General features: G+C 42.8%; 3 protein-coding genes across 7 annotated transcripts; all 3 read left to right on the top strand.

Annotated features, from left to right (window-relative positions):
- Window positions 1-106: 106 nt before the first annotated feature.
- Window positions 107-8,851, top strand: LOC109636289 (RING finger protein 145). Of its 2 annotated transcripts, none has more exons than XM_069535575.1 (11): window positions 107-392; window positions 1,088-1,376; window positions 2,219-2,327; window positions 2,795-2,886; window positions 3,109-3,350; window positions 3,745-3,923; window positions 4,003-4,143; window positions 4,804-4,986; window positions 5,084-5,231; window positions 5,747-6,103; window positions 7,480-8,851. In XM_069535575.1, exons 2-11 carry the CDS (start codon window positions 1,208-1,210, stop codon window positions 8,206-8,208), a joined length of 2,349 nt encoding a protein of 782 aa, XP_069391676.1. In that variant the 5' UTR covers window positions 107-392; window positions 1,088-1,207; the 3' UTR covers window positions 8,209-8,851. The 2 variants fall into 2 exon arrangements, with proteins under 2 accessions (XP_069391676.1, XP_069391675.1); XM_069535574.1 differs by having other exon boundaries at window positions 111-369.
- A 1,355-nt stretch (window positions 8,852-10,206) lies between these two features.
- Window positions 10,207-16,772, top strand: LOC109636388 (ubiquitin-conjugating enzyme E2 D2-like). Of its 3 annotated transcripts, none has more exons than XM_020098046.2 (8): window positions 10,287-10,826; window positions 11,919-11,982; window positions 12,575-12,606; window positions 12,696-12,773; window positions 13,049-13,154; window positions 13,718-13,811; window positions 13,991-14,040; window positions 15,678-16,533. In XM_020098046.2, exons 1-7 carry the CDS (start codon window positions 10,803-10,805, stop codon window positions 14,037-14,039), a joined length of 447 nt encoding a protein of 148 aa, XP_019953605.1. In that variant the 5' UTR covers window positions 10,287-10,802; the 3' UTR covers window position 14,040; window positions 15,678-16,533. The 3 variants fall into 3 exon arrangements, with proteins under 3 accessions (XP_019953606.1, XP_019953605.1, XP_069391679.1); XM_069535578.1 differs by lacking the exon at window positions 10,287-10,826 and adding an exon at window positions 11,172-11,321 and having other exon boundaries at window positions 15,678-15,901; XM_020098047.2 differs by lacking the exon at window positions 13,991-14,040 and having other exon boundaries at window positions 10,207-10,826; window positions 15,678-16,772.
- Window positions 16,773-17,367: 595 nt separating this feature from the next.
- Window positions 17,368-24,813, top strand: manba (mannosidase, beta A, lysosomal). 2 transcript variants are annotated; one of them, XM_020098072.2, is made up of 17 exons: window positions 17,368-18,000; window positions 18,087-18,181; window positions 18,273-18,378; window positions 18,464-18,637; window positions 18,729-18,852; window positions 19,157-19,326; window positions 19,456-19,566; window positions 19,886-20,037; window positions 20,159-20,276; window positions 20,509-20,595; window positions 21,157-21,324; window positions 21,446-21,664; window positions 21,763-21,927; window positions 22,594-22,738; window positions 22,911-23,053; window positions 23,492-23,749; window positions 23,856-24,813. In XM_020098072.2, the coding sequence occupies exons 1-17, from the start codon at window positions 17,800-17,802 to the stop codon at window positions 24,078-24,080; spliced, it is 2,661 nt and encodes an 886-aa protein (XP_019953631.2). In that variant the 5' UTR covers window positions 17,368-17,799; the 3' UTR covers window positions 24,081-24,813. The 2 variants fall into 2 exon arrangements, with proteins under 2 accessions (XP_019953631.2, XP_069391674.1); XM_069535573.1 differs by having other exon boundaries at window positions 17,700-18,000; window positions 18,087-18,176.
- Window positions 24,814-24,966: the final 153 nt, after the last annotated feature.

The raw sequence follows: 24,966 nt of genomic DNA, 5'->3' as shown, positions 1-24,966 counted from the left end.
AGAAGTTGTAGTAGTAGTAGTAGTAGTAGTAGTGGTAGTTACCTTTTATAAAGTCGACATTATTGCAACTTTTATTTTGAAAAGTAGAATAGCTGAAGCTGATTGGTTCATTTGGACATGACGTGTACAGGAAATGTCCAGTGGAATCACAACACTACACCAGAAGTCGCTGTATTCTTCCTCGTATCGCTCAGTTTCCGCTGTTTAACGTCACTTTTCCAATGGCAGCGGGTTAAACCTTCCTCTGTCAAGCGGCATTTGTATAAATCTTCAATATCTTACGAGCAGCGACATGAAAACAGGAGGCTGCTCGCAGGAGGAGCTAACAGGAAGCGGCCGGGAGCTAGCGAGCGGCTGTTCGGCTGCGGAGTGAGTGAAACTGAGAACGACGTGTACGTGGAAAGCTTTGTGAATGTGGTTTATCAATGCGCAGTCTGCCTGCTGCACTCCAGCTTCTGTTTCACGTTAAAATGAAGAATTCAGCGTCAACACACGTCCTGGTACCTGCTGCAGGAGTCCTGGTAGCCCAGAGTCCTGGTAGCCCACACAGGAGTCCTGGTAGCCAAGAGTCCTGGTACCTGCTGCAGGAGTCCTGGTAGCCCAGAGTCCTGGTACCTGCTGCAGGAGTCCTGGTAGCCCAGAGTCCTGGTAGCCCAGAGTCTTGGTAGCCCAGAGTCCTGGTACCTGCTGCAGGAGTCCTGGTAGCCCAGAGTCTTGGTAGCCCAGAGTCTTGGTAGCCCAGAGTCTTGGTAGCCCAGAGTCTTGGTAGCCCATACTGGAGTCCTGGTAGCCCAGAGTCCTGGTACCTGCTGCAGGAGTCCTGGTAGCCCAGAGTCCTGGTAGCCCACACAGGAGTCCTGGTAGCACAGAGTCCTGGTAGCCCACACAGGAGTCTTGTTAGCAAAGAGCCCTGGTAGCCTACACAGGAGTCCTGGTAGCCCATACAGGAGTCTTGTTAAATACGTCATGTTAACCCATACATAAGTTGTATTAATGTCATACATAGGTCATGTTAGCCCATACAGGAGGCCTGAAGTGCAATATGAGAAGCCTCAATTGTGTTTATATGTATTTTTGTGTCTTTCAGATGACAAGAGGACGAGCCCAATAGCAATGAAGCAGCTGGAAACGTGTCCTGTGCAATTAGCCAACAGCATGTGACACAGAAACTCTGCTCAACCCCCAAAATCAGTTGGTGTCAATCAAAATGCCTCGTCTGGACGAGTTGGCCAACGTGGTCCTCAGGGTGCCGAGCATTCTGCTGCTGGACCTGCTGTACAAATGTGACATTGAAGGTTTGACAGAGCATCTCAGGGCCAAAAATGAAGACATGCTCTTCAAGTACAAATATGTCATCTGGAACATGTACTACCTGGGTACGTATTCATATGAGCTCATCAGATAACATAGATTGGAAATGAGGTAAATTAAAATACTCTCTTCGGGAATAACAAAGTAAACAGCAATTTAAGAACAAATTAAAATACAAGTTATATACAGTATTATTAATGAGTCTGTTTAAAGTGCAGTCATGAGGTTTGCGATCCACATTTCTTGTTCTTCAGGCTCCAGAACATTCAATTTGAAACTAGAATGTCTCTCAGTAGTTTAGTGCAAACCTCCGCTAACCGCCCCCCTCAATTTTATGTATAGTCGACCAAAAGCTCATGAATCTTGTTGTCTTTTTAAATAGACATCTTCATCTGCGCTTTCTACGTCTTTCTTCCATCAGCAGCAGAATTTTCGATTAAAAAAAACAACACATACATTTTTGTTTCATCAGTCCATAGACATTTGTTCCAGAGCTCTGCTGGTTTCTTTGTGTAGCCAGTGGATTCTCCTTTTTGATGTTTACAAAGGGTTAACACTCTGTGGTGCCTCCTCTCAGGTTACGGTCGTGAAGTCTGCATCCTAGAGAGCATTCTTGATTCGCTTTGCAGTCATTAAGACGTTTGCTTCACCGTGCAAATGAATTAGTCTGGTGAGCTAACCCACATTCAAAGAGCTGGCAACCTCAGAAAATAGTCTGGGTTTCACTGGAGAGATTTTTTTCTTACCTATGGTGTTTGATAGCCTGTCTGCAGTCTTTAAATTGTAATGACATGTTCAGATGTTGTGTTCAGAACTGCAAAATACAGCAGATTTGGTGACAAGGATTTGATGTGAATCCAGCTTGGTTGCATCACAGAAAAAACGAATGTTCTCCTCTATCCTCCAGGTCACATGATTAACGTGGTGGTGTTGGTTCTGCCTTTGAGACACATTGTGACACTCTACCTCCACATCCTCGCTGCCCTCCTCCTCTACATGGGGCATCAGATTTCCAAGTGAGATATCCTGCGACTATTACTACAGCTGCTACGCTTCATGGATTTATTGAACCAGGATCATTTTACTGTCTGTCCTTCACTGTCTTAATAATTTGTCCAGTGATGTGAGAACAATGTGTAAGAATAATTCATCTTTGATATTATGACAGCAGACTGAACCTGTTCTTATTTATTTAAAACTTATGAGTCAGTTAACTCAAGAAAAAATGATTTAATGAAGTTTTTCTTTTATACATTTCTCCCTCAGTATGGAACTAATGGCAGATTATATTTTCCTCTCAAATGTTTATGCATCTGTTTTCAGTGGTTCCTCCTTTTTCTCTGTAACTCCAAAAAGCACACACACATTAGTTAAATGCAGTGTTGGATCACACCTCAGGCAGTTGTTGCATTGTTGTGTGTTAATACAAAAAACATACAATGTGCATTTACTTAAAATCGTGATTATTTTGTTTGTTGAACAGGGACTATGTTCGTGAAGAGCTCCACTATGGTTTTGAAGGAGCAGTGTACCTTGATTCTCTGGCCTTCAACAGATTTGTCTCTGCAATGACGAGTGAGTCCTAAAACCAGACTTATATCAAAGTACATCACATTCAGACTGTTTTAGTTTGCTGTTTTTATTATTACACATCTTCACAATAAACATTTAGTCCTTCCACACACAGTCTCAGATCCACAGAGCTCAAAAATATCATCTGCAGTTGTGATCCCACCACCTGGCTCATGTTGTTCCGCTGAGCTCCACGATTGCAGTGAATTCATTTTGTCTGCTCAGGTCAGATTATTCTCTGCACGCTGTGTGCCTTCCTGATGAAGACAAGGAAGGTGTGGCTGTTCTCAGCCCACATGCTCCCCCTGCTGGCCAGACTCTGCGCTGCTCCTCACGCCACGCTGCTAACTGTCAACACGTTCGCCATGGGACTAACCGGGTCTGGGATCGCCATGTTCCTCCTCTCTCATCTGTTCGTGCCATACCGCCTCGCAAGGGCCGTCTATTCAGAGCTGCTTCAGGTGGAGGTATGTTGCATTCTGAAACCTGATGTGTGTTTTGTAGATGATTAAACTAAAGGAGGGTTTGATTTATTGTGTTGCTTGTATATTTTCACTGTGGTAGTGAAGCAATCCTGAGGTTTATTTATTCATTTATCAACACATTAACTTATTTAAACACATCACCTTCCCTCTAACTGCACTTTTCAGTAATATAATAAATTATGTGGATGGATTTTACATTTTGTAACTTTACAAATGTCAATAAATTACATTTAAATTCCATGTATTTTGTTTTCTATTAGTTTCGTGTGTATTACTACTGTGTGCCCACACCTCTCTTACTTCTGGTTGTCAGTGATGGTGTTTGTTTGTCCTGTATTTACTCTTCTCCTCACACCTCTGCCTTCCTGTCTCTCAGGTGATTGAACTGTACAGACTCCTGGCCGTGGGAATCTCTCTGTGGAACCAGTTTGCCGTCCCAGTCCTCTTCAGCGTCTTCTGGTTTGTTCTGTTCATCGTTCAGCTCTGCTCCGACACCATTTCAGGCAACGCGGCCTCAGCAGCCAATCAGGGGGTCTTGTTCTTCCTGCTCACAAGGTTTGTTGTGATGATGTGAACTGTACACTGCATATTAAACCTCTGTGAATGTTGTGTTAAAGAGCTGATGTGTTTGCAGTGTGTCTGAATGTTGTGCCACGCCGTACTCTCTCGTGGGTCTGACCTTCGTGGTGTCATATCTGGCTCTCGGGCTGCTCAACCTATGCAAGTTGTACCTGGGAGGTTACACAGCAGTTCAGAATGAGAACGTCATGCACAGGTCAGATGTTTATACTTTTACACTTTCACCAGTTCACTTCTTCAGGTCCATGTTCTCACTTTAGATCCGACTCTGGAGGTGAATTATTTCGTATTTTGCAAAAACATGTGAAATGAAAAGCAGGGGCCATGCATACCTTCACACTTGTTCTGTGTATATTTGTTCATCCTTTATAAACACTATATATACTAATGTGTTTCTCTGTCTCTTTCTCTCTTCCTCTTTCCCACTTCCTCTTCCTCGCTCTTTCTTTCTCATACTTTCTCTTTATCTCTCTCTTTCTCTATTTGTTTCTTTCTCTCTTTCTTTCTTACTCTTACTTTCTCTTTCTCTCTTTCTATCACTTTTTCTTTCTCTCTCTTTCTATCACTTTCTCTCTCTCGCTCTTTCTTTCTCTATTTCTTTCTTTCTCTCTCTCACTCTGTCTTTCTTTCTCTCTCTTTCTATCACTTTCTCTCCCCTCTTCGCCCTTTTCTCTTTCTTTCTCTCTCTCTCTGTCTAGCTTTCCCTCCCTCTTTTTTTCTCTGTCTTTCTCTCTCCCCCTCCCCCCTCCCTCATTCTTTCCATCTACAGGTACAACTGAAAGCTGAAATGTTGTGATTCTGTCTTTCTTCAGCTCTGTCATTACTAAACCTCCGTTCTTTGTCCTCTTGTCATCAGAGGTGTGACGGAGGGCGTCACTCTGCTCCTGCTCGCCCTGCAGACAGGTCTGTTAGACATGCAGGCCATGCAGCGCACCTTCCTCCTCAGCATCATCCTCTTCATCGTGGTGACTTCAACATTACAGTCAATGATCGAAATCACAGATCCAGTCATTCTGGCTCTGGCTGCATCCCGCAACAGGTGATGGCAACAAGAAGGATTTTCATGTCTTTTTATGAAGTGGTATTTTTATTGCAGTATTCTCATCGGTGTGTTTTTCATTCATTTCTTTTTCTAGAAGTCTGTGGAAACACTTCCGCGGCCTCAGCATGTGTCTGCTGCTTCTGGTTTTCCCCGTGTTCATGGCGTATAAAATCTCCCAGTTCTTCCACATGGACTTCTGGCTCCTGATACTAGTGTCCAGCTGCATGCTGACTTCCCTTCAGGTACGAGGAGTGACAGAATAACCTAAACTTTGTTTAAAACTGAATTTTTCCTGACTTTGGTGCCCCCCACTGGTCATAGAGGAAAAGACCGATGCAGCTGCAGTTCTTCCTGCATTGTCTTCATCAGTCTTCATCAATGTTGTCCCATATTTTTTCCTGCACAGAAACTTGTGCCACAGGACTCAAGTAAATGAGGTTGTAATCACAGTCTTCATATAATTACAGCATCTGTTCATTTTAACTTTCATATTGAAAAGGGAAACGTCAAAGGTCTTTGAGAACTTCTCTACTTCATTAAAAACATTTTGTAGGTTGTTTAAATATAAATCATAAATAATACTTATTTATTTTACCTTTTTTTATAGAACTAGGTCGAGTAGAATAAGTAGAATATGACCCCTCCTCGTCCGCCTTATTTAGAAAACATGAATAATTCTGGAAAATCATTATAATAAAAAATAGAAATCATATCCTTATAAACTTAGAAATAAAGAAGTTTTATTGTATTTTTCCAGGTTACAGGCACCCTGCTGATCTACTCCCTCTTCATGGTGGAGCTGTTTCGCAGCGACCCGATTGAGAGTCTGGACGAAGTGATCTACTGGGTGAACGCCGTGAGCCGGGTGCTGGAGTTTGTGGTGGCGCTCTGCGTGGTGGCTTACGGGACCTGGGAGTCGCTGTTCGGGGAATGGAGCTGGATGGGCGCCTCTGTCATCATCATCCACTCATACTTCAACGTTTGGCTCAGAGGTCAGTCCGGCTGGAGGAGCTTCCTGCTCAGACAGGAAGCGGCCAAGAAGATCAACTCCCTCCCCAGAGCGACGGCTCAGCAGCTGCAGCAGCACAACGACGTCTGCTCCATCTGCTTCCAGGTCAGTCACACCGTCATGGGCGGGTCAGTGGAGGAAGTAAATTCAAAGCTGGAATATTTTACATAACTTTAAAACTCATTGTACTTGTTGTGAAGACTTTCAGGAACTGGCATCTATATTTGATCTGCACATAAATGACACAGCAGTGTTAAGTCACACAACAGAAGTAAACCAAAAAAATAGGATATTATTACTAACAAAAGTTACATCATCATCATCATCACATCAGCCGTGATGTTCAGATTTGAAAATAAAGCCATGTATGATTTTGGCCCTGCTCTGTGTGTCATGTGGCACACACATGACAGAGCTGTGTAAATGTGGCGCTGAACGCTGCCTGTTGATCCGGTTTTTCCAGTTAAGCTCCACCTCTTCCCGAAAAGAGCAGGAAGGAATCTTCAGCCTGACATTGTGGGGTTTTTTGTGTAATAGTTGACCAGGGAACAGGTACAGATACAAAGTTAACTCCACCATTTCCTGGTTCAAGAACTTTTCCATTGCCGTTTAAACAAAAAAAAAAAAAAAAGATAAGATAAGACTTTATTGATCCCTGAGGGGGGTTTTGTGTTGAAGCAGCACAGAGACAGACTGAGAGGTAAGAAATCAAATACACATTTGAAAAAGATTCTAAAACAATAGAAGAGATTGTGATATTAAAAAAATTCACAATAAATACATTTGTGTAAATATTTGCAGAACTTGCCATAACAACTTATTAATATTTCACAATAAACAACTTAATAATTATACAGTTTTTCAGGTTTTACTTGTGCAGCAACATATTTCCGAAGTACTTCTTGTATAGTTGTTTTCAGAAAGAACGTGTCCTGATGTTTTCCAGAGTTTCTCTTTCACATATGAAGAACAGACGTGATCATAACAACACGGACATTTCCAGAACATTCAGGGGAGGGGTGATATCTCGGTAGAGCAGTGAGGAGGCGGATAGTGACGTATAAATTCAGATACGGAAGGCACAGTGTTTTTGTTTACAGCACTTTGACACCGGCAAAAGCTCAGTTGACATCTTCATCATCCTCATCTATAACACAAGCACTCGCTCGCTCCAGACATTTTCCAGAAATTTTAGTTGGGGCAGGAAAATGTCTGGAGCAACTGACTGGGACATTTACACTCTCTTATACAGCCCCTCTGGAAAACTTCAGTGCATATCTGAAAGTAGTTTATGTGATGGTTGGATTAAAAAAGCATTCCAGGCCAGATGGCCTTTGACACCACTGACTTCAGAAGCCCTGATTACATGTTACTACTTCTTTTACGACTAATTTTATAACCTTCTGGTGACATATAATCAGTCTCTGTGTGCATATTAAGCTAATACTCTCCAGGTATTTTCACTCTGTCTCTTTTCACAGGAAATGAGCTCCGGTGTGATCACATACTGTCGACATTTCTTTCATGGCAACTGCCTCCGCAAGTGGCTGTACGTGCAGGAGACCTGTCCCATGTGCCACCAGACGGTCAGGCCCACCCCGCCAGGTCAGAGCGAGGCTTCGGGTGACGCTCCAGCAGGGAGAGACGCGGGATCAGATCTGGCTGCACAACATGGGTTTCAAAACCCAGACACCAACGCACCGCAAGAGACTCACGGTGACGATGCAAATCCTGATTCCGTTGAGCAGCAGGAGGAGAGGGAAATGTCAGAGGGAGGAGCTTGTGACACAGAAAATACAGGTCAACCAGTTGAACAACAAAGAGAGGTCGCTCAGGGACTTCGGTTCAGCTCCAATGGAGACTTCGTTGGTTTTGTCAACCCACTGTCAAGCTGGTCTTCAGGGGAGCCTTCTAGTTCCCATGTGCACCAAGGTAAAACCTCCCCTCCCAACGTGCACAGCCCCGGTGAGGAGAACGTTACGGACCCACCACTGCCATCGACTCCTCATGACATGAATGAGAATACAATGGAGGAGCAATGTGACCCTAACGGAGCAGGACTAGAAGACGGTGCTAGTTTTTGTCTTAGAGGGACACAAAATGGCAGTGGTAGTCATGACGGCTGTGATGGGACACATCCATTGTGTAAAGACCTTGATTTACCAGAATTAAACAATGCTGATAACGAATCGAGAGGCCGTCTCACGTAATACGAGCCTTGTTCATTTGTGAAACCTCCCATGAAGACTCAGAGCTCTGGATAACGGTACACATGCAGATTCTGAGAGGCTGAGCCTGTCCCACACATCCCTCGGCAGCCCCCCCGGGACGCCACCTTCTCTTGCACAAGCACAGATCTCAGTGACTGACTGCCCTGCATCAGTGCCTTGACGGGTCTCAGAGTGGACAATGTTGACCCTCTCTCACGGGGAATAAAACACATTTGCCTTCTCTCTGTGAACCATTAGAAAACAAATCTGTATCTGGTACCAGACAGTGTAATGAATGTGCTTCAGTTCAGGTCATTAACGTGCATCTGGATTTAATAGGGACATGAAATCTGGTGAAATGAATACCATTGTTGTACAATTGTAAGAAAATATATGATTATTGGAACATGTTTAACTATCAAGAAATTACCTTGCAACAATAATTGAGCAGGTTACAAGGAAAAACTTTACTTCAATTAAACTGAATTTTATTTATTTTTATTTAATTTTCTTACGTAAAGCATTTTTTGTGAAAGCAATGTTGCAAAAAGGAAAAGCTTCAGCAGTTCAGCTGCAGAATCAGCCTTTTGTACTGCAAACGTTCTCTGTCTCCCAGTATTAAATCACGGCTGTGAACCTTTTACTTTTCTTTTTCTTTTTTTTTTACTGTCGGCTCAGTGTTAATAAAATCATGACTGGCTCACAGTGAGGCTGACAGAACATTGTGTCTGTAGCTTTCAGCCAGGACCGTGCAGATGAAACTGCTGGTTTGTGCATTAGAAGATGATGCCGTGTTTTACAACACAAGTATCATCATCATAAAAAGCTCATTCTCATGGTTGTTGAAGGACATATTCTCAAAACAGAGCACCTTTTAAAAACTTGTATTTTTGTTGATAGCTCAAACCTTTTTTAAAATCTCCTACTAAACACGCAGTTAATTATTTTCTTTTCATTTTTGTAGAAGAAATGGTGGGAAAAAAAATGTAATGTTTTTGTTAAACTTCATCAAACATGAAATTAAAATGTTTAAAAACCTGGAGTTGTGACACTGAAGCGGAAATATTTACAAATGTGACTCATGGTCCTCTCGGGTACATTATTTATACTCTGAGATATAACTCAGCTCCAGTTGCTCTGCAGTGACTTAAATTAGATCATCGTTTAGTTAAGTGTAAACAAGTCATATTGCATAAGAATATGATAAGTGGAAGAAGAGTGAAGAAGCCAAGCGTTTAAAGTGTGAACAAGCTGTGAAGACACAACAACAAAATATAAAGAATAGAAATATATAAAAACCACAAACTACTACTATAAATCTAGAAATTCGTTCTCTGTACAAAGATGTGATTCAGACAGTTTACGTCTTCCATGTTTGTATCGACCACATGACTCCTGCCGTGTCGCTCTAGTAACCAGAGAAAGTAATCTAGAGTCTAGAGTGAAATCAAGGTCGCGTGCATCCGACCTGGATTTGGACCAAATATGACCACAAACATACGACTCTGTCGAAAAGAATGCAACCAGGTAACATCTTACATTTTTTTTATTCAGTGAACAAAGGGTTGTTAAATATAAAACAAATAGTTATGATAATGATTTGTGGAGTTATTGCAACACCTTTAAATATATATTTGGAAACATGAAATATTGAATCATCTTAGATTGTTGTGAATATAAAACAACTGTTGAGGCTTAAGAACGGAGGATGTGTGAGACAAATAGTGAGCGATACAAATAGGTAGACGGGAGAATAATAAATAGAAAGGAAAGGAAATAGAAAATAATCTGATTTAACAATATGCTGAGTGTGTAGATTGTACACACTCTTCACTGTTTGTATGAAATGATGTAAAGTTAAGTAGAAGCATGAATCAGGTCAAATACAAAAAAAAAAATAAAGTCAGAAAGGAAGAATAATTTGTGTTCACGTTAATTCAAGTGACGCATATTTAAAAACGAATTACATCTTAATTGAAGTCTCACATGTCCTGGCAGGCCTGTGCGTGTTTGTGCGTGCGTTTGCGTGCGTGTTTGTGCGTTTGCGTGCGTGTGCACAGGCTCGTCACCAGTCCTCCATCACATCCGCTCCGTCCCTCTCCGCCGCAGCTGCGCCTCCTTCAGCCATAAATCGTCTCATACACCCGCTCCGCCGCTAGTGGGCTACAACCGGAGCTACCGACGGACAGGCAGCGGAACGAGGAGCTTTGTCGCCCGGGTAACTTCACCTGGCTCACGCACGTACTCAGCCTCCAGCGACGGGACACGGCTCGCACCGAGCGAACACCGGCCAGAGGCGTTAAATCTAGCGGGGACCGCAAAGGGATTTTTTTTTTAATTTTTTTTTTTTTTCTTACTCCGTATCGCCCCGTGTCTCGGTGGATCAGACCGCCAGCTAGCTTTGTTACCACCGCGCATACGTAGTGTTAGCTCGCCTGCTAGCTAACTCCCGTTAGCCCCGAGAAGAAAAAGGCCGCGGAGTTGACCTCGCGTCCGCTTTTCACACCAGGCAGCGACTCATCCTGGCACATCGGGGTCGCCCCTCGGACCGGAACCCCCCTCCTCGTAACTGAAGCGCAGACCACCGACAGAGGATGGCCCTGAAACGGATCCACAAGGTAAGACCGCGTCGCTTGCGTGTTAGCTCCGCGCCGCTAGCCTCCCACAAGCGCTAGCTCCGGAGCCGCTACCTCCGCGAAGGGAACATGGCGCCGGAACCTGTTTAGGCTGAAGTCTCCCCTTGTCTTCCGCCCCGAAGTCACGTCAACGCGGGGCAGCCTCCCCGCTGGATGGTGTCTTTTAAACGGCGGAAAGCGGATTGAGGCACCGCTCGGGTCGGGGTGTGTGTGGGGGGGGGTTGTTGAGTTAGCCGGGGAACATTAGCGGTTTCACTTTCCAGGCTCGGTGGGTTGACGGCAGAGGAGAGGCCTCGTGGATTGCCCAACACTTTACTCCCTTCGCACAAACACACCTTTATCGTCGCCTCGTGGTGGATTTTTCTTCTCCACCGTCTTTCGTGTGAACGTTTCACAAGACGACGACGGCGTTACCGAAACCCGTGACTCATGATATCAGTCGGTGGATCGGATCTGTGTTCGTGATACACTTCCTTGGTATGTGGTCGTAACCCATTTGTCCCGAGCGCGTCACAGACACAGTGTGTTCTGCGCCGCGGTAATGGAGGAGGAGGAGGCGGCAGAGGAGATCGACACCTCTCCGGCTTGAGCGGCTCACTTCACTTCCTCCTGGTGTCGACGGGAATCTTCTCGACTAACTTATGAAACAGTCAGAAGGGCCGAGGTGGGGCAGTGGCTTCCACCTCACTCCTCTAAAATAGCTGTCGACCTAAAAATAACAGACCGAGTCTGTGGTGTGTGTCTCTGTGTGTGTGTGTGTGTGCTTACAGGTCTCATCTATAACAAGGTGGCCTCCCTGACTCCTCCTGGGTCTGTGGTGAGAGTTGAACTTGAAGTGGCAGGAGATAACAACACCAGCTGGAGGGGGAGGCTGTTGGGCAATAAGCACACGGCCTGTCATGTGGCATTTCCTTCCATGCTGATATTTACACCCCAACATGTTTTTAAAGCGCACTTCCTCCTCCTCCTCGTTCCAGCGCGTGTATTTTAAGATTTGCGTCTCCTCGTTGTTTTCCTCTCAGAGGATCAAGGTGGTCTTAATTGGTGATTGTTCTAAACCTCTTTTCATTACAGGAGCTCAATGATCTGGCTCGTGACCCTCCAGCACAGTGCTCGGCCGGCCCAGTGGGTGATGACAGTAAGTGCTGAAACTACATCTGAATCTGTTTTTATTGTCTTTGTCTACAACACAAGTCGCAGACGTCGTGGTTTGATGTCTAAAAAGTCAAGATGGCGTCTTAACGTGTTGTGGTTTCACCAAAAGGCCGCACTGTGATGTCGGGCAAAAACAACATCAGGTTTTCACATTTGAATAGATGGAACAGTTCCACGCTGGCAGATTGACCAGTTAAAATAATTAAATTCCTCTCTACGTGATTGACAGAAACGTGGCAGCTCGTAAAGTCACCACGTCAGCATGTTTGATAAGAGCTGCCTTGCGTAATATGATGAATGTTATTTGGAGGTGGTGGAAACAGTAAAGCCATTTATTCTAAAACAAGCCACATTTCGAGGATTAGACATTGACATTACATTGACACCAAAATCCCAATTGGATGTAGGTCAAGTGCTGAAAATTGGTAAATCTCCATCTTGAAAACTTCCCCACCTGAAATGAATACCAGAGTAAAATGAAATCACAGGGATCGTGGCCATCGTACAGGCATAGATCCTGTCAGATCACATGCCCCCGACCTTTCTTTTTAACTTTTGCTTTCTGTTCTCCGCAGTGTTTCACTGGCAAGCCACAATCATGGGACCTGTAAGTACAAACTTCCTGGTGTAGATGTTGCTGCGTTTCTGATTTAAATCCACACAAAGACATTTATTGGCATCTTTTTTTCCCCCCAGATTGACAGTCCATATCAGGGTGGTGTTTTCTTCTTGACAATTCATTTCCCAACAGACTACCCCTTCAAACCACCCAAGGTAAAGTAGTGTGGCTGATCACACTTGAAACTGTTTTTTGTTTCACTTTTACATAAGTGCTTCAAAATAAAATGTCTGGTTTAACAACAACAACAACGATACTGTGAGCGCCACAGCCCCCATGAAGTAATACCTGTCATTCCAGAAGATAATAGTCAGAGGCATCAGATGTCACTGCCTTGTTTATACGCATTGGAATTACACCTGACGAGTGGGTGTGTCTTTCAGCCTTATCTGACTTCTCCTCACTGACGTGTGTGTCTTTTGTTTTTCAGGTTGCATTTACAACAAGAATTTACCACCCAAATATTAACAGTAACGGCAGTATCTGTCTGGATATTCTCAGATCACAGTGGTCTCCTGCACTTACTATTTCTAAAGGTATGGATAATCGAGACTGCATGAGCTCTTCACGGCAACTTTGTCAATTATCGCGGTGGATAAATAATTTAGTTTGTGACAGACTCATGAAGAAGTGTCACAACATAAGACTATAGGTTCACCAACATAACAGAATAATATCCTTTGGTTTTACTGTTGAAGCCAAGTTTAAAGAATCGATACAGATTCTACACACAAGACAAAACACAAAAGATTCTAAAAGTAGTCGAGTCATTTGAATGTGTAAATGTTTTGCCTCACATGGACTTTGGCAGGTGTTTTTATTTCCTTTTAAGTTGACACAGCCTTTTTTGTGTGTTAGTGCTTCTTCAGAACATTACAAATAATACAATTTAAGTTAAGGCACAATTTGCCGTTAGCTGTTTTTCATATTAACCTTTATTTTTTTACATTACACACATACGTATCTACTCTGCTCCACAATAAGTTTCATTAAACATGGTGTGGTTATTCAAAGTGTGGATAACAAACAATTTGTTTTGGATAAAACTAAGAATGAACAAAAAATATTGGTCTTAACATCCGTTTCCTGTTTCTCCCAGTTCTTCTCTCCATTTGCTCACTCCTATGTGACCCGAACCCTGACGACCCACTAGTGCCAGAGATCGCACGAATCTACAAAACAGATAGTCAGAAGTAAGTGTGTATTTATTTATATGTAGAAGTGCTCTCTGCATTTGTAAAACATTCAAATCTGTTTCCCAGCCCTGCTGTACATATCTTATGCTGCATACAAGTTCAACTTTCATAGGGATGCTTGATGACGATCGACTTGTACACAAGCTCAGCGTGTAACCTAGTTTCACTCTTGTCAGGTACAATAAATTAGCTCAGGAGTGGACGGCGAAGTATGCCATGCTTTAGGGTGAGGCTGCACTGCATCTTGGGTAGTGCAGTTGGAGTGGTTGGTTGTGCTTTTGATGCTATGGTCTGACTGGCATAACCAGAGGCTTTAGATCTCTGTTATGAAGAATACTACGGCGGTTTCAGATTTGTGGTTGTACTAATCTTAGGTTTGTTGCTGTAAATAATCTCTCTGTCAGACCACAGGCAAAATGGTCTCCTGAAAAATTCTGGGTTTATCACTAATACAGGCCTTAACATTTGTGTTTCATAATATCCAGTAGGAGATTGGTTGAAGTCTTTTTAAAGCACTATAACTTTAAGAGAAGCAGACACGCAAGAGTACATTTGTAATTAAAACATTACTTAACACTAATGGGATGTCATCACTATGTACAAAATGTGGCATGGACTCTCCCTGAACCTTGCATGACCCCTTAAGACTCAAGTAGTAACTGTCAAGTAAATTACGACAAATATTTAAAACAAAACATTTCGACCACATCTCCCAGAAAACATTATTTCTGACCATTTTTAATCACAAGTTTAAAAGAGTAAAATCAACATGGTGAGCTTCAGTCAGGCGCTCGTCTCAGGTAATTGGTCTCCTTTAATTTTCAGTTAGTGTTGCAGGGTTACAGTGTTCAGCAGGGACCTTTGTAAAAACGTTTTTACGGTGCGTTTACGGACACACCTTTGGTCGGCTGCCAAAACAAGCCGCATTCATGAACAGCATTGACAAATTTTAGACTAGCAGACAAACTGTAAGAACAAGGTGAGCTGGGTTTCCTAACAGAGGTTTTCAGAAGCTCAAACACTTCCAACAATCAACACTGAAGCCGAGAAGTCAGAAACGAGTTGAGCTGATGTTGGCAGCTCCACATGACTCCCCGTGTTTGGTAGATTAAAATGCTTTCTTCAGGATTTTTATCATCTGGACCGTTTTGTTTTTGAGTGTCAGAGACCTGCAGATAATTTGGCTCCTTGTAAAAATTAACACCGAAGGAATCCTAACAAAAATCAAATGACAGTGAGGGGATGAAAACTAAACATGAAGTTTTTTGCCACTTTGCTATAAAAATTGTTCATCAGTCCAGTTTAATTTCTGCCAGCCATCTAATCAGCACATTTCTGTAGCGGCGCCACCATAACTCAAAATACAAATTTTAATATTTGGTAGTTGAGGTTTCTCCACTTAAACATGAATCAGGAGTCACAGGAGCAGCTGAACCAAATCAACGCTGCTTTTTCTATTAAAATGAAGGCGCTAAAAGATTTATCACCAGTTTCTTGTTCTTCTAATATAAATATTTGTGTAATTGTTCCTTTTTTCTAGTAGTTTGATAAACATCAACCGACCTGTCATCTGATTATTTGAATAACCGGGTTAGAAGCAGATTGTCTGTGCATGTACATGTAGCCACTAACTCTTGCATGAAAGGTTTTTGTTCTTACAAAAAATAAAAGTTGTTGTTGTGTAAGCACAAAGATATTTTGATAATCAGAAACTTGTGCATGACATGTCAAGTATATTTGCAGCTTTCGCTTGCCTGGTTGTTGAAAAAGCACTTTGCTCAGATGCATGTGGTAAAATAAAAACCTGTTGAATCACAGTCTTGACAGTTCCTAATTTCCCTGTCTGGTTTCTTCTTCTTGCAGATACAGCAAACTGGCAAAAGAATGGACAACCAAATACGCAATGTGATGGCATCGTCCAGGAAGCTGGTGGAAAATGTGGTCGCTGATTCAAACTTAAAATTCCAGGATTCTGTTTCTTCTTTTTCACTTTTTTTGTTAATCAGAGCATTTTACCCTCCTTTCCTTTTTCCCCCCAACCTGTGTGCTCATAAGAAGATAGTGTTTTCTCTCTAGGACACATGCCAGTTTCTGTGAGGTTTCAATTCCCATTTTGTACGGATTAAAAAAAAAAAAAAAAATCACCATGGTTCTGAACACTCAGCTTGAGCATGCACCAGTAAAAGTTTTTCAACCCAGATTTGGTGATGTTAGTCATTTACTCTGCACACACTTAGTAGAATCTGATGCAACTGGTCTCCTCATGCTCAACAGCTTATCAGCCCCATGATGACCAAAAGGTAAAACCGGCTAGATCCTGCGAGGTTGATATTTTACTCTCAGGTCAGCTGAGTTTCTCAGCGTTTCTAGAGAAGCTGTCTTTGGCTATATCTTAAAAAATTCTGAGTTTCAAGGTTTCAGATTGGCAAAAGAAATCTGTCTGCCGTTATTTGGAAGTGGTAAAATCTGAACTGGGGAATGCCTTCTCTCTGAAAGATGAGCGAAACTGGTCGGTGGCTCCTGGGCCGGTCTGACGTCAGTATGTTCTTCTGATCATTAGCATAGGGATCTATTACCCGAGGAAAGAGGTGTATCTTATTCCACTATCAGTGTGTGTACAGAGAAACACAGCAGTATATATCGATGTTAAGGAAACAAAATATAAGGACTTCAATGTTGTATTTTATGCATGTTAATAAAGGTAGGCTATTATATCTGATGTTTCTGCAAATTAAGTGGATTGTAAGGCTGAACAGTTGGAAAAATTTGGTTCCCCTCAAAGGCTTTCTATTTCTTTTTGTTATTTAGAAGCCAGTAGATGAGCGATTAGTTTTATGCCCACTTGAACACTGTCTTCTTGTAGCCCTAAAATATTGACGCAAAGCCGATGGTTGATAATCAACTTGTGGCTCTGTTTCTTTTTAGTTTTCCCTTCAATAAAGTTACTTAAACCATAAAGAGAATGGAGTTTTGTTTTTTTTGCTTTTCGATTTAAGAGAATGTTTAGGTTTCTTTGTTGGCACACGGTGACTGGTGTTGAAGTGTAAGTGTTTTATTTCATGTTTTCTTGTATAAAGATCAAATGCCTGATTTGTTAAATCTGCTGTGCCTGGAAAACTGGGGAAATGTCTGATTTTGCTTGAGTCTTTTTTCAATCTAACTTCAGAGGTTATGTTTTAACCTTGTCTGTTTCTATGTTGGTTCACCTGCCAACAGGGTTACACACAAAAAAAGCACTTATCTTGATTCCCAGAGAAAATCAAACGCATTAAGAGAACTGATATGATTGTGTATCGAGCAGATACTAATGTTTCATAGGGTTGATGTCTGAGAAACCCACAACTACCGCTCGTGTAACTTTTAGATAATGTGGATTCAGAAAGTAAAACTCTTTTGATGCTTCTTCAACCTTTTTAAAATTGTTGAGAAAATTAAATATTTGCAGTCAGATTTTCCCATGACAACAATATGCGAATGTGGAGAATGGGGATCGTTCTAGTTAATCACCAAGTTAAACTTTAGCAGAAACTTTTAAATCAAGGCCACTTTGAATTTCTTCCATTTATTCGTAGGAGCTGCACAAAACAGAATTTTTCAACATATAAGTTTAATGTTTTATCTAAATGTGTTACTCTCACATGTATAACTTGGTTGTAAATTTAAATTTAAAGTTAAAATATAGCTCAGGTGCATCAAGGTTTCCAATGACAGCCAATATTTTTCTGTCTCATTGTAGTAATTTAAATATAAATATGAATAAATTCATCTTTTCTTAACATCAAATTTAAATAAAACTCAATTGTGACGAATACAATTTAAAAAGACTTTCGCGCCAAAGCGTGTCCCTCGTGCTCTGATCACATGACTGACAGGAGATAAGGCACATGACAAACACGGAAGTGAACGCAACAAAAACAAACCCCTCGATACTCTTCTTCTGTCGCGTGTTTTATTTCACGTCGATGTCGACAGCAGAGCCGAAACTATGTCTGTGAGCGGGGACACGTGTCCTCGGACCCTCGGTGTCTTCTTGTGCTTGTTTGTCGGTGTTTTATCCGGAGGTCCCCCGGAGACGCTGAGTCTGGACGGTAAATGGAGTCTGTCCAACTCCAACGGTTCAGTGTCACTGGCTGCTCAGGTGCCCGGATGTGTCCATTCAGCTCTGCAGCGACAGGGATTCATCCAGGTAGGAATCAATCAATCCATCAATCAATCAATCAATCAATCAATCAATCCATCAATTCTACGTGTTGATTGCATCATTTTCTTCAGGACCCATATTTTAGGTTCAATGATTTGACTTATCGTTGGATTGCTTTCGAAAACTGGACGTACACGACCGCATTTAACGTGTCCGGCCAGGTGAGGTGAGTGTGACGATTGAATCCAACGTTTAAGAGCATTTTCTGTTTCCTGATCCTGACTCACGTGTGTGTGTGTGTTTCTCTGCTCGAGCAGGGACAAACAGAAGGTTCTTCTCGTCTTTGACGGCGTGGACACCGTCTCATCTATCCGGCTCAATGGAGTCCCTGTGGGCAGCACGGACAACATGTTCCGCGGATACGTACGTCGAAACGAACAGCGACAGATGAAACATTTTCCTTCCTCTCGTGTGAGTCAGTGTACATCATCTGTCTTTTGATCCGCAGGACTTCTCAGTCAGAGATGTCCTGCGGGACGGGCTTAATGTGCTGAAGGTCAGTTTGACGTCTCCGGTTCTTTACGCATCTGAACGGAGGGAAGCTCACTCTGCCTACAGAGTTCCTCCAGAGTGTCCTCCAGATGTTCAGAAGGGAGCGTGTCACGTCAATTTCATCAGGAAAGTACGTCCAGCCTTTTTTACGCTTCTGAAAAAAGAATATTTCTAAACTCTTGATATCACTGTGCCGCTGCATATCCTGTGTTGTGTTGCAGGAGCAAAGCTCTTTCAGTTGGGACTGGGGGCCTTCGTTCCCGACCATGGGACTGTGGAAGGGAGTTCATGTGGAGGCGTTTGACGTCCTGCAGCTCGTCCAGGTTTCCTCTGTTCCTCTGTACAGTACGTCCATTTTCACGAGTGCATTTACTAAACCTTTTTATCAATTAAAGAATACGCTCAAAGTTATATCGCTGAGATGAGGCAGAGGGGTTCGTTTTTCACATCGTCATCAATGCCAGAGATTCAATGAGTCAATTTTGAGGATTAACTCGACACATAATCTTCTTCTCTTCTCTGAGGACGGGACTTTGCTTCCTGTTCGTGTACAATTTCACAAAAACATATATTTCCTCCAACTGATATAACTCTGAAACTGAGACCTTTCAAAATGTTCTCTCTACAAATGTATTTTCTATCTCTCTAGACTCCAGCCTCTCTCAGTGGAGCGTCCAGGTTGAGCTTCTTGTTGATGCAGTTCAGACAACGAACGGACAAGTGTCTCTCTCCATACCTGAGCTGGACTCAGAGAAAAGCTTCCAGACACAGTTTGTCTCTGGAAAGACCAAGAACTCCTTCATCTTACACATAAACACGGTAAGTTGGAGAAATAATACCTCTGTTTTCACAGCTCTGTGTTTAGATGAAAGTCTTGTTTCTGTCAGTGTGTTATAGCCTGAAACATGTTGAGGGTGCAGAGGTTTGAAGAACTTTTCCTCCTTCCAGAGCAGAGAGGTGAAGCTGTGGTGGCCTCACACACACGGTGAACAGCCCTGTTACCAGCTGAGTGTCCGAGGTTTTCAGGATGGACTTTTAATCCTGAATACAACGTCCAAGGTCTGAGCTCATTACCGATCAACACCATCTGTCTATGTCCATCCAGATAATAAACCTCTGAGCCAAATTCATACAGGTCGCAGGATTTGTGGGAAATATTCCGCTTCCATACTTCCTCCTCTAACGTGAGGAAATGGAGACGTGTCTGTCTTTATTCACAGTCTGTAACCTCAACCATGATGGGATGCTTCCATTAGTAAGACAGAGGAGTTATAAGCAGTTTAGAGACTGAATAAATCCTGCCACCTTTGTGTCCCTGTAGCTGTAGTGGGGGCGCTGTACTTTCCAGTGGGTTTAATGTCTTTACCGTCTCCTGCAGGTTTATTTTCGAACAGTGGAACTCATCCAGGAGCCAGTCGCCGGGTCTCCAGGTCTGAGTTTTTATTTCCTCATCAACGGGAAACCAATTTTCCTCAAAGGCTCCAACTGGATCCCGGCTCACGCCTTCCAGGACCAGATCTCCTCTGATGTGTGAGTTTTACTTTGAAAAGCTATTATTTTCTGACTTTGAATCACAGGATAAATCTTTTGTCTACTCTCACATTCCTGATTGTCCTGATTTGAAGCCAACTTCTCTTTGTTTGTCTGAAAGCGTCAGGAACTTGTTGCAGTCGGCAGTCGACGCCAACATGAACACGCTCAGGGTCTGGGGAGGAGGAGTTTATGAACAGGACTCTTTCTACAGCGTCTGTGATGAACTTGGAATCATGGTACCCACTCTCATCCTCTGGTGATTTCGATTCTGAAATTATAACATCATCATCTTCTCTCTTTGACTTGACTGAATGATGTTGATAGAAAAATGCAAATCTTTTTCTTGTCTTTTGAAATCTTTCATAATCGCTTTTACTCTTCAAGCATCACTGCTGCCATATTCCTGTGAGATTCTGAACATATTGTAGAACAGATGGAAGCTCACTGTGTTTAAATATGCGTCTTTAGATCTGGCAGGACTTCATGTTTGCCTGCGCCATGTATCCCACTGAGGACGACTTCATACAGACAGTCAGAGAAGAGGTCGTCCAGCAGGTGAGTGGTGTTTTCATTCGTTCCTTTTATTAAAAAATACACAGATAGAGAAACACAACTTACATTAATGTTTATTTTCAACACACAGCTGTGTCTTCATGGTTCATGTGTCTTAAAACAACACGATATAACTTTTACTGAGCAGCAGCGCCCCCTGCAGCCACACATGGTGATTCATTCTGATGGGCTCTGTGTCCGGGTGATGAGGTGGTTTTAATGTGTTGAGTTGTCGTGTAGCCCCACTCTCTGAAACACGACTGAACACTTGATATTACCCATGATCCCTGGCTTTCCTGAACCAGAAGAGCTGCAGCTGTAACAAATCCACCAAACCCTGTTTAGAATATTGGAGACAAACTCTGGTTTTTAATGACTTTAAGTATTTTTAACTCCTCAGATTCTTTTACAACAAGATTCAATCGTCCGGAACATTCAGACACTCACTCCACGCTGGAGTTGAGTGCAGTTGCGTATTATTGCTTCATACGTCGCTTGATAGCCGCTTTGAATCTTAACAATCAAATTAAATATATTGAGTTTTGTCTTATTTTTGCTCCCCAGCTTCGACGCCTCAAGTCTCACCCCTCGATAATAATCTGGAGCGGTAACAATGAAAATGAAGCTGCTCTGGCAACGGACTGGTTCAGTATCCCGGCTTCTCAGAGGCCCACATACACCAGAGACTATGTGACGCTGTACGTCAACAACATAAGGAAGATTGTGCAAGAAGTGAGTAACCAGTCGTATTTAAATAAAGGCTGTGAGGAGATTCCTTTAAAATGAGGATGAGTTGACGTGTAATCGTTCATTCTCAGAGATCTTCCTTTTAAAAGCCAGTTCTCTCCTCCAGGAGGACCAGAGTCGACCGTTTCTCGTCTCCAGTCCAACGAACGGGGCTGAATCGGAGCGGGAGGGATGGGTGGCAGAGAATCCCTATGACCCTCACTACGGGGACACTCATTTCTACAGCTACCTCAGTGACTGCTGGGATTGGCGGACTTTCCCTCGAACGCGTTTCGCCTCCGAGTACGGCTTCCAGTCCTGGCCCTCCTTCTCCACCCTGCAGCCGGTTAGTGAACACATCTTCCAGCCGTGTCGGCCCCCTGACAACCAATAACTATCTCACGAGGTTTTGTTCATCACTTGACCGTTTGTGTGATGTTTAAGGTTTCCGTGAAAGAAGACTGGAGCTACGACAGTGATTTCACTTCCCATCGTCAACATCACGAGGACGGGAACCAGCAGATGTTACAGCAGGCGGCTGTTCACTTCCACCTGCCCAACTCCACTGATCCCCTCAAAAGATTCACAGACACTCTGTACATCTCTCAGGTGAAACTCACAAACCACCTTCAACCAGCTGCTCCAGGTTTTCACGTCACTGATTCATTCATTATTTATAAGTGTCTTTGTCTGTTCTTCCTCTTCTTCATGACACGTGTTGATTCATTTTGAAACAAACAAAGCTAGAATCCACTTTATTTATTCACCAACATTAACCATCAATTACTCTGCAGTCAGGTTAATAATGCATCATGAATGATATGTTGGCTAAGACTTTAATGTGCCTGTGATAATGTGCCCTGCTGTATAGGAAGTAAACTGCACCAGTTATAATATGAGATGTGGTTTACATGGGCCACTCTGCAAAGAGGTGCTGTACTTTAAATGCAGGACTTTCCTACTTCCTCATTGTGGTATTTGTACTCTTACTGAAGTAGAATATATAGCACCTGGATCTGATTTGTTTAAACAAGGTGAATGTAAAACTAGCGAATGAGCTGATTTGACTCAAAATATGAATAATAATGACTTCGATCTTAAACATGTCAAGGCTGTGACAACAATACATGAACTATTATTACACTCATTAGAGCACATACATGTAGAGCACATAGATGTAGAGCACATACATGTACCTCTGCCAGGGTCCTGTCAGCATTCATTTGGTTTTTACTCTAGTTGAGTAAAGTAGTAATGGTCCCGTGTCTTGTCCAGGTCATGCAGGCTCAGTGTGTGAAGACTCAGACTGAGTTTTATCGGCGGAGTCGGACTGAGATCGTTGAGGGCAAAGGTCACACCATGGGCGCTCTCTACTGGCAGCTCAATGATATTTGGCAGGCGCCCTCCTGGTCATCAATCGGTGAGTGAACAGATCTCAGCAGGTTAAACTCTGATCTTTTCCAGAAACCATATTATTTTTTTGGAGAACTTTGGATTCAACACTTAAAGAAATTGCATTAAAGATAATTAGATTAGATGTCAGTGTCGGGGTAATAACAACATATCATTCCCTTTATTGTTTCTGTGTGCAGAGTTTGGCGGGAAGTGGAAAATGCTTCATTATTTTGCACAGAGCTTCTTCGCCCCCGTCCTTCCTGTTGGTTTTGACGACGCAGACATGATGTTCATCTACGCCGTCTCTGACCTGAGTCACGACCTGAAGCTCAGGGTTGTGGTGAGTGTTAAGGGTGTTGTCGGAATAAATGAATTCAGACTTTACAGAAGTAAAATTCAGATATAAAGAGCGAGCTAACCTCCTGAGGCAACAACACAGTGTTTGGTGAGAGTACAGGTCTGAAGACCAGAATAAAATATAACAAATTAGTATAAAATAGGTTTACACAGCAATTTCTTTATCTTAAGAAGTTTGCATTATATAGAGTTTCTGTTTTCACTGGTTCAGACAATAGACACTTGGGTTTGAACGATGGAGCTGAGAACTGAACACTTTTGAGTTTACGATGCAAATATATGAAAGTTTTCTTCAATGTTTCAGACTCTTTTTGCAGTAGAGTCTAAATTCACTTTTAGAAACATTCAGTCTAAGCCTGTAGTTTATTGAAGTCATGTTTTTTTGTTTTTGTGGTCATTGCTTTGTTCTTTTGTGGCTCAGGTGACCGTGTTGTCCTGGGCTCGTCCAGATCCTGTGTGCACACTGAAGTCCGACCCGCTCCTCGTCCCCGGTGGCAGCGCCGTGGCCGTGTTTAAACAGCCTGTTGCCGCCCTGCTGGCAGGATGTGGACGCTGCACCCGGACCACCTGCCTGCTCACCTTCCACCTGGAGGACGACAGCGGCCGGCAGGGTCCCACCAACCACCACTTCCTGTGCTCACCCAAAGACGCTGAGGGACTCCAGAGACCAAACATCACAGTGAGTCACGGGGTGAACAAAGAAACTTTACTGCATTCTGGTACGATGATGCAGATCATGCACATACATGATATTGCATATCCCATCTTTGCGTCTGTTCCTGCAGGCGAAGGTGCACGAGGCTGAGTCTGTCCTCGTCGTCACCCTCCACTCTTCCTCCGTGGCTCCGTTTGTGTGGCTCGACGTGGGAAACGTCCCCGGACGCTTCAGCTCCAACGGTTTCCTGATGGTTTCTGGGAACATGACGGTCAGTTTTGATGCGTGGCGTCCCACCGGTGTCTCAGAACTCTCCAGGTCCCTCACCGTCACGTCTTTGACTGACGTGTACTGATCCGTGACCAACTCGAGTCCACGTGGAGGTTAGAACGAAGGTGATAGATGGGGAGGTGGTGACGTCGTGTGTCTGAACAGGCTCGTGTGTTCTCGTCGGCTTCTCACCAAACAAAAGAGACAGTAGGAAGAAACAAGTTGATTCTGATGCTTTCATTCACAGAAAAACAGTCAGACAAGGGAATGAAATGTCAAAGTACCAAAACTGAGGCGACTGGATGGTTCGTGACGCAGCAGAAGATCAGAGTTTTGGCTGTAAACCATTCAGTGCTTTATAAAACATTCTGAAGTCGATTCTTCGACAGACGATCGAAAGATCTGTGAATATGATCCACTGTCTTTTGTACTCGTGAGGACACACCAGCAGCTTTTTGAATCAGCCGCAGCTGTTTGTTGTTGTTGTGGACAGGAAACGTTATCTCGACTGATCTCGATTTAGTAGATGACTGTTTTTTATTATGCACTGAAACCGTTTTCTTTTTGTTTGTTTTGCATTTTTGCACAATTCAGTTGTTTAACAGAGCAAAGACTCTCAGTACTTGATGTTTTTGTATTTGTTGTTTTACGTACCATCCAAAGAAATGATTTGTTTTGAGTTTGTTTTTTGAGTTATTGTTGCTTTTGACATTCAAGGACTTTTCTGCTCATATATCCGTCAGTGCTTTTTACTATAAATTAACTGTGGGGCTTATTTGAGAAATATTTCAAGTAATAAACACACATTGTTTACAATACAATGCAGTCTTTACTATTTTGAAACAGTAGCTGTCATTAATGATTAATTTCATCTTTTGTCTATTGATTTATTTATCTTTTAAACAGTTAGAAATCTGAATATTATAGGAGCCAGAGCCACAGATTGACTTGAACAGTGAGTCGTTCATCAA

This window comes from Paralichthys olivaceus, chromosome 12 (assembly GCF_024713975.1).
Source record: "Paralichthys olivaceus isolate ysfri-2021 chromosome 12, ASM2471397v2, whole genome shotgun sequence".
NCBI lineage: Eukaryota > Metazoa > Chordata > Actinopteri > Pleuronectiformes > Paralichthyidae > Paralichthys > Paralichthys olivaceus.
The sequence above is the reverse complement of the archived record's forward strand: the minus strand, read 5'-3'. Positions and strand labels throughout refer to the sequence as shown.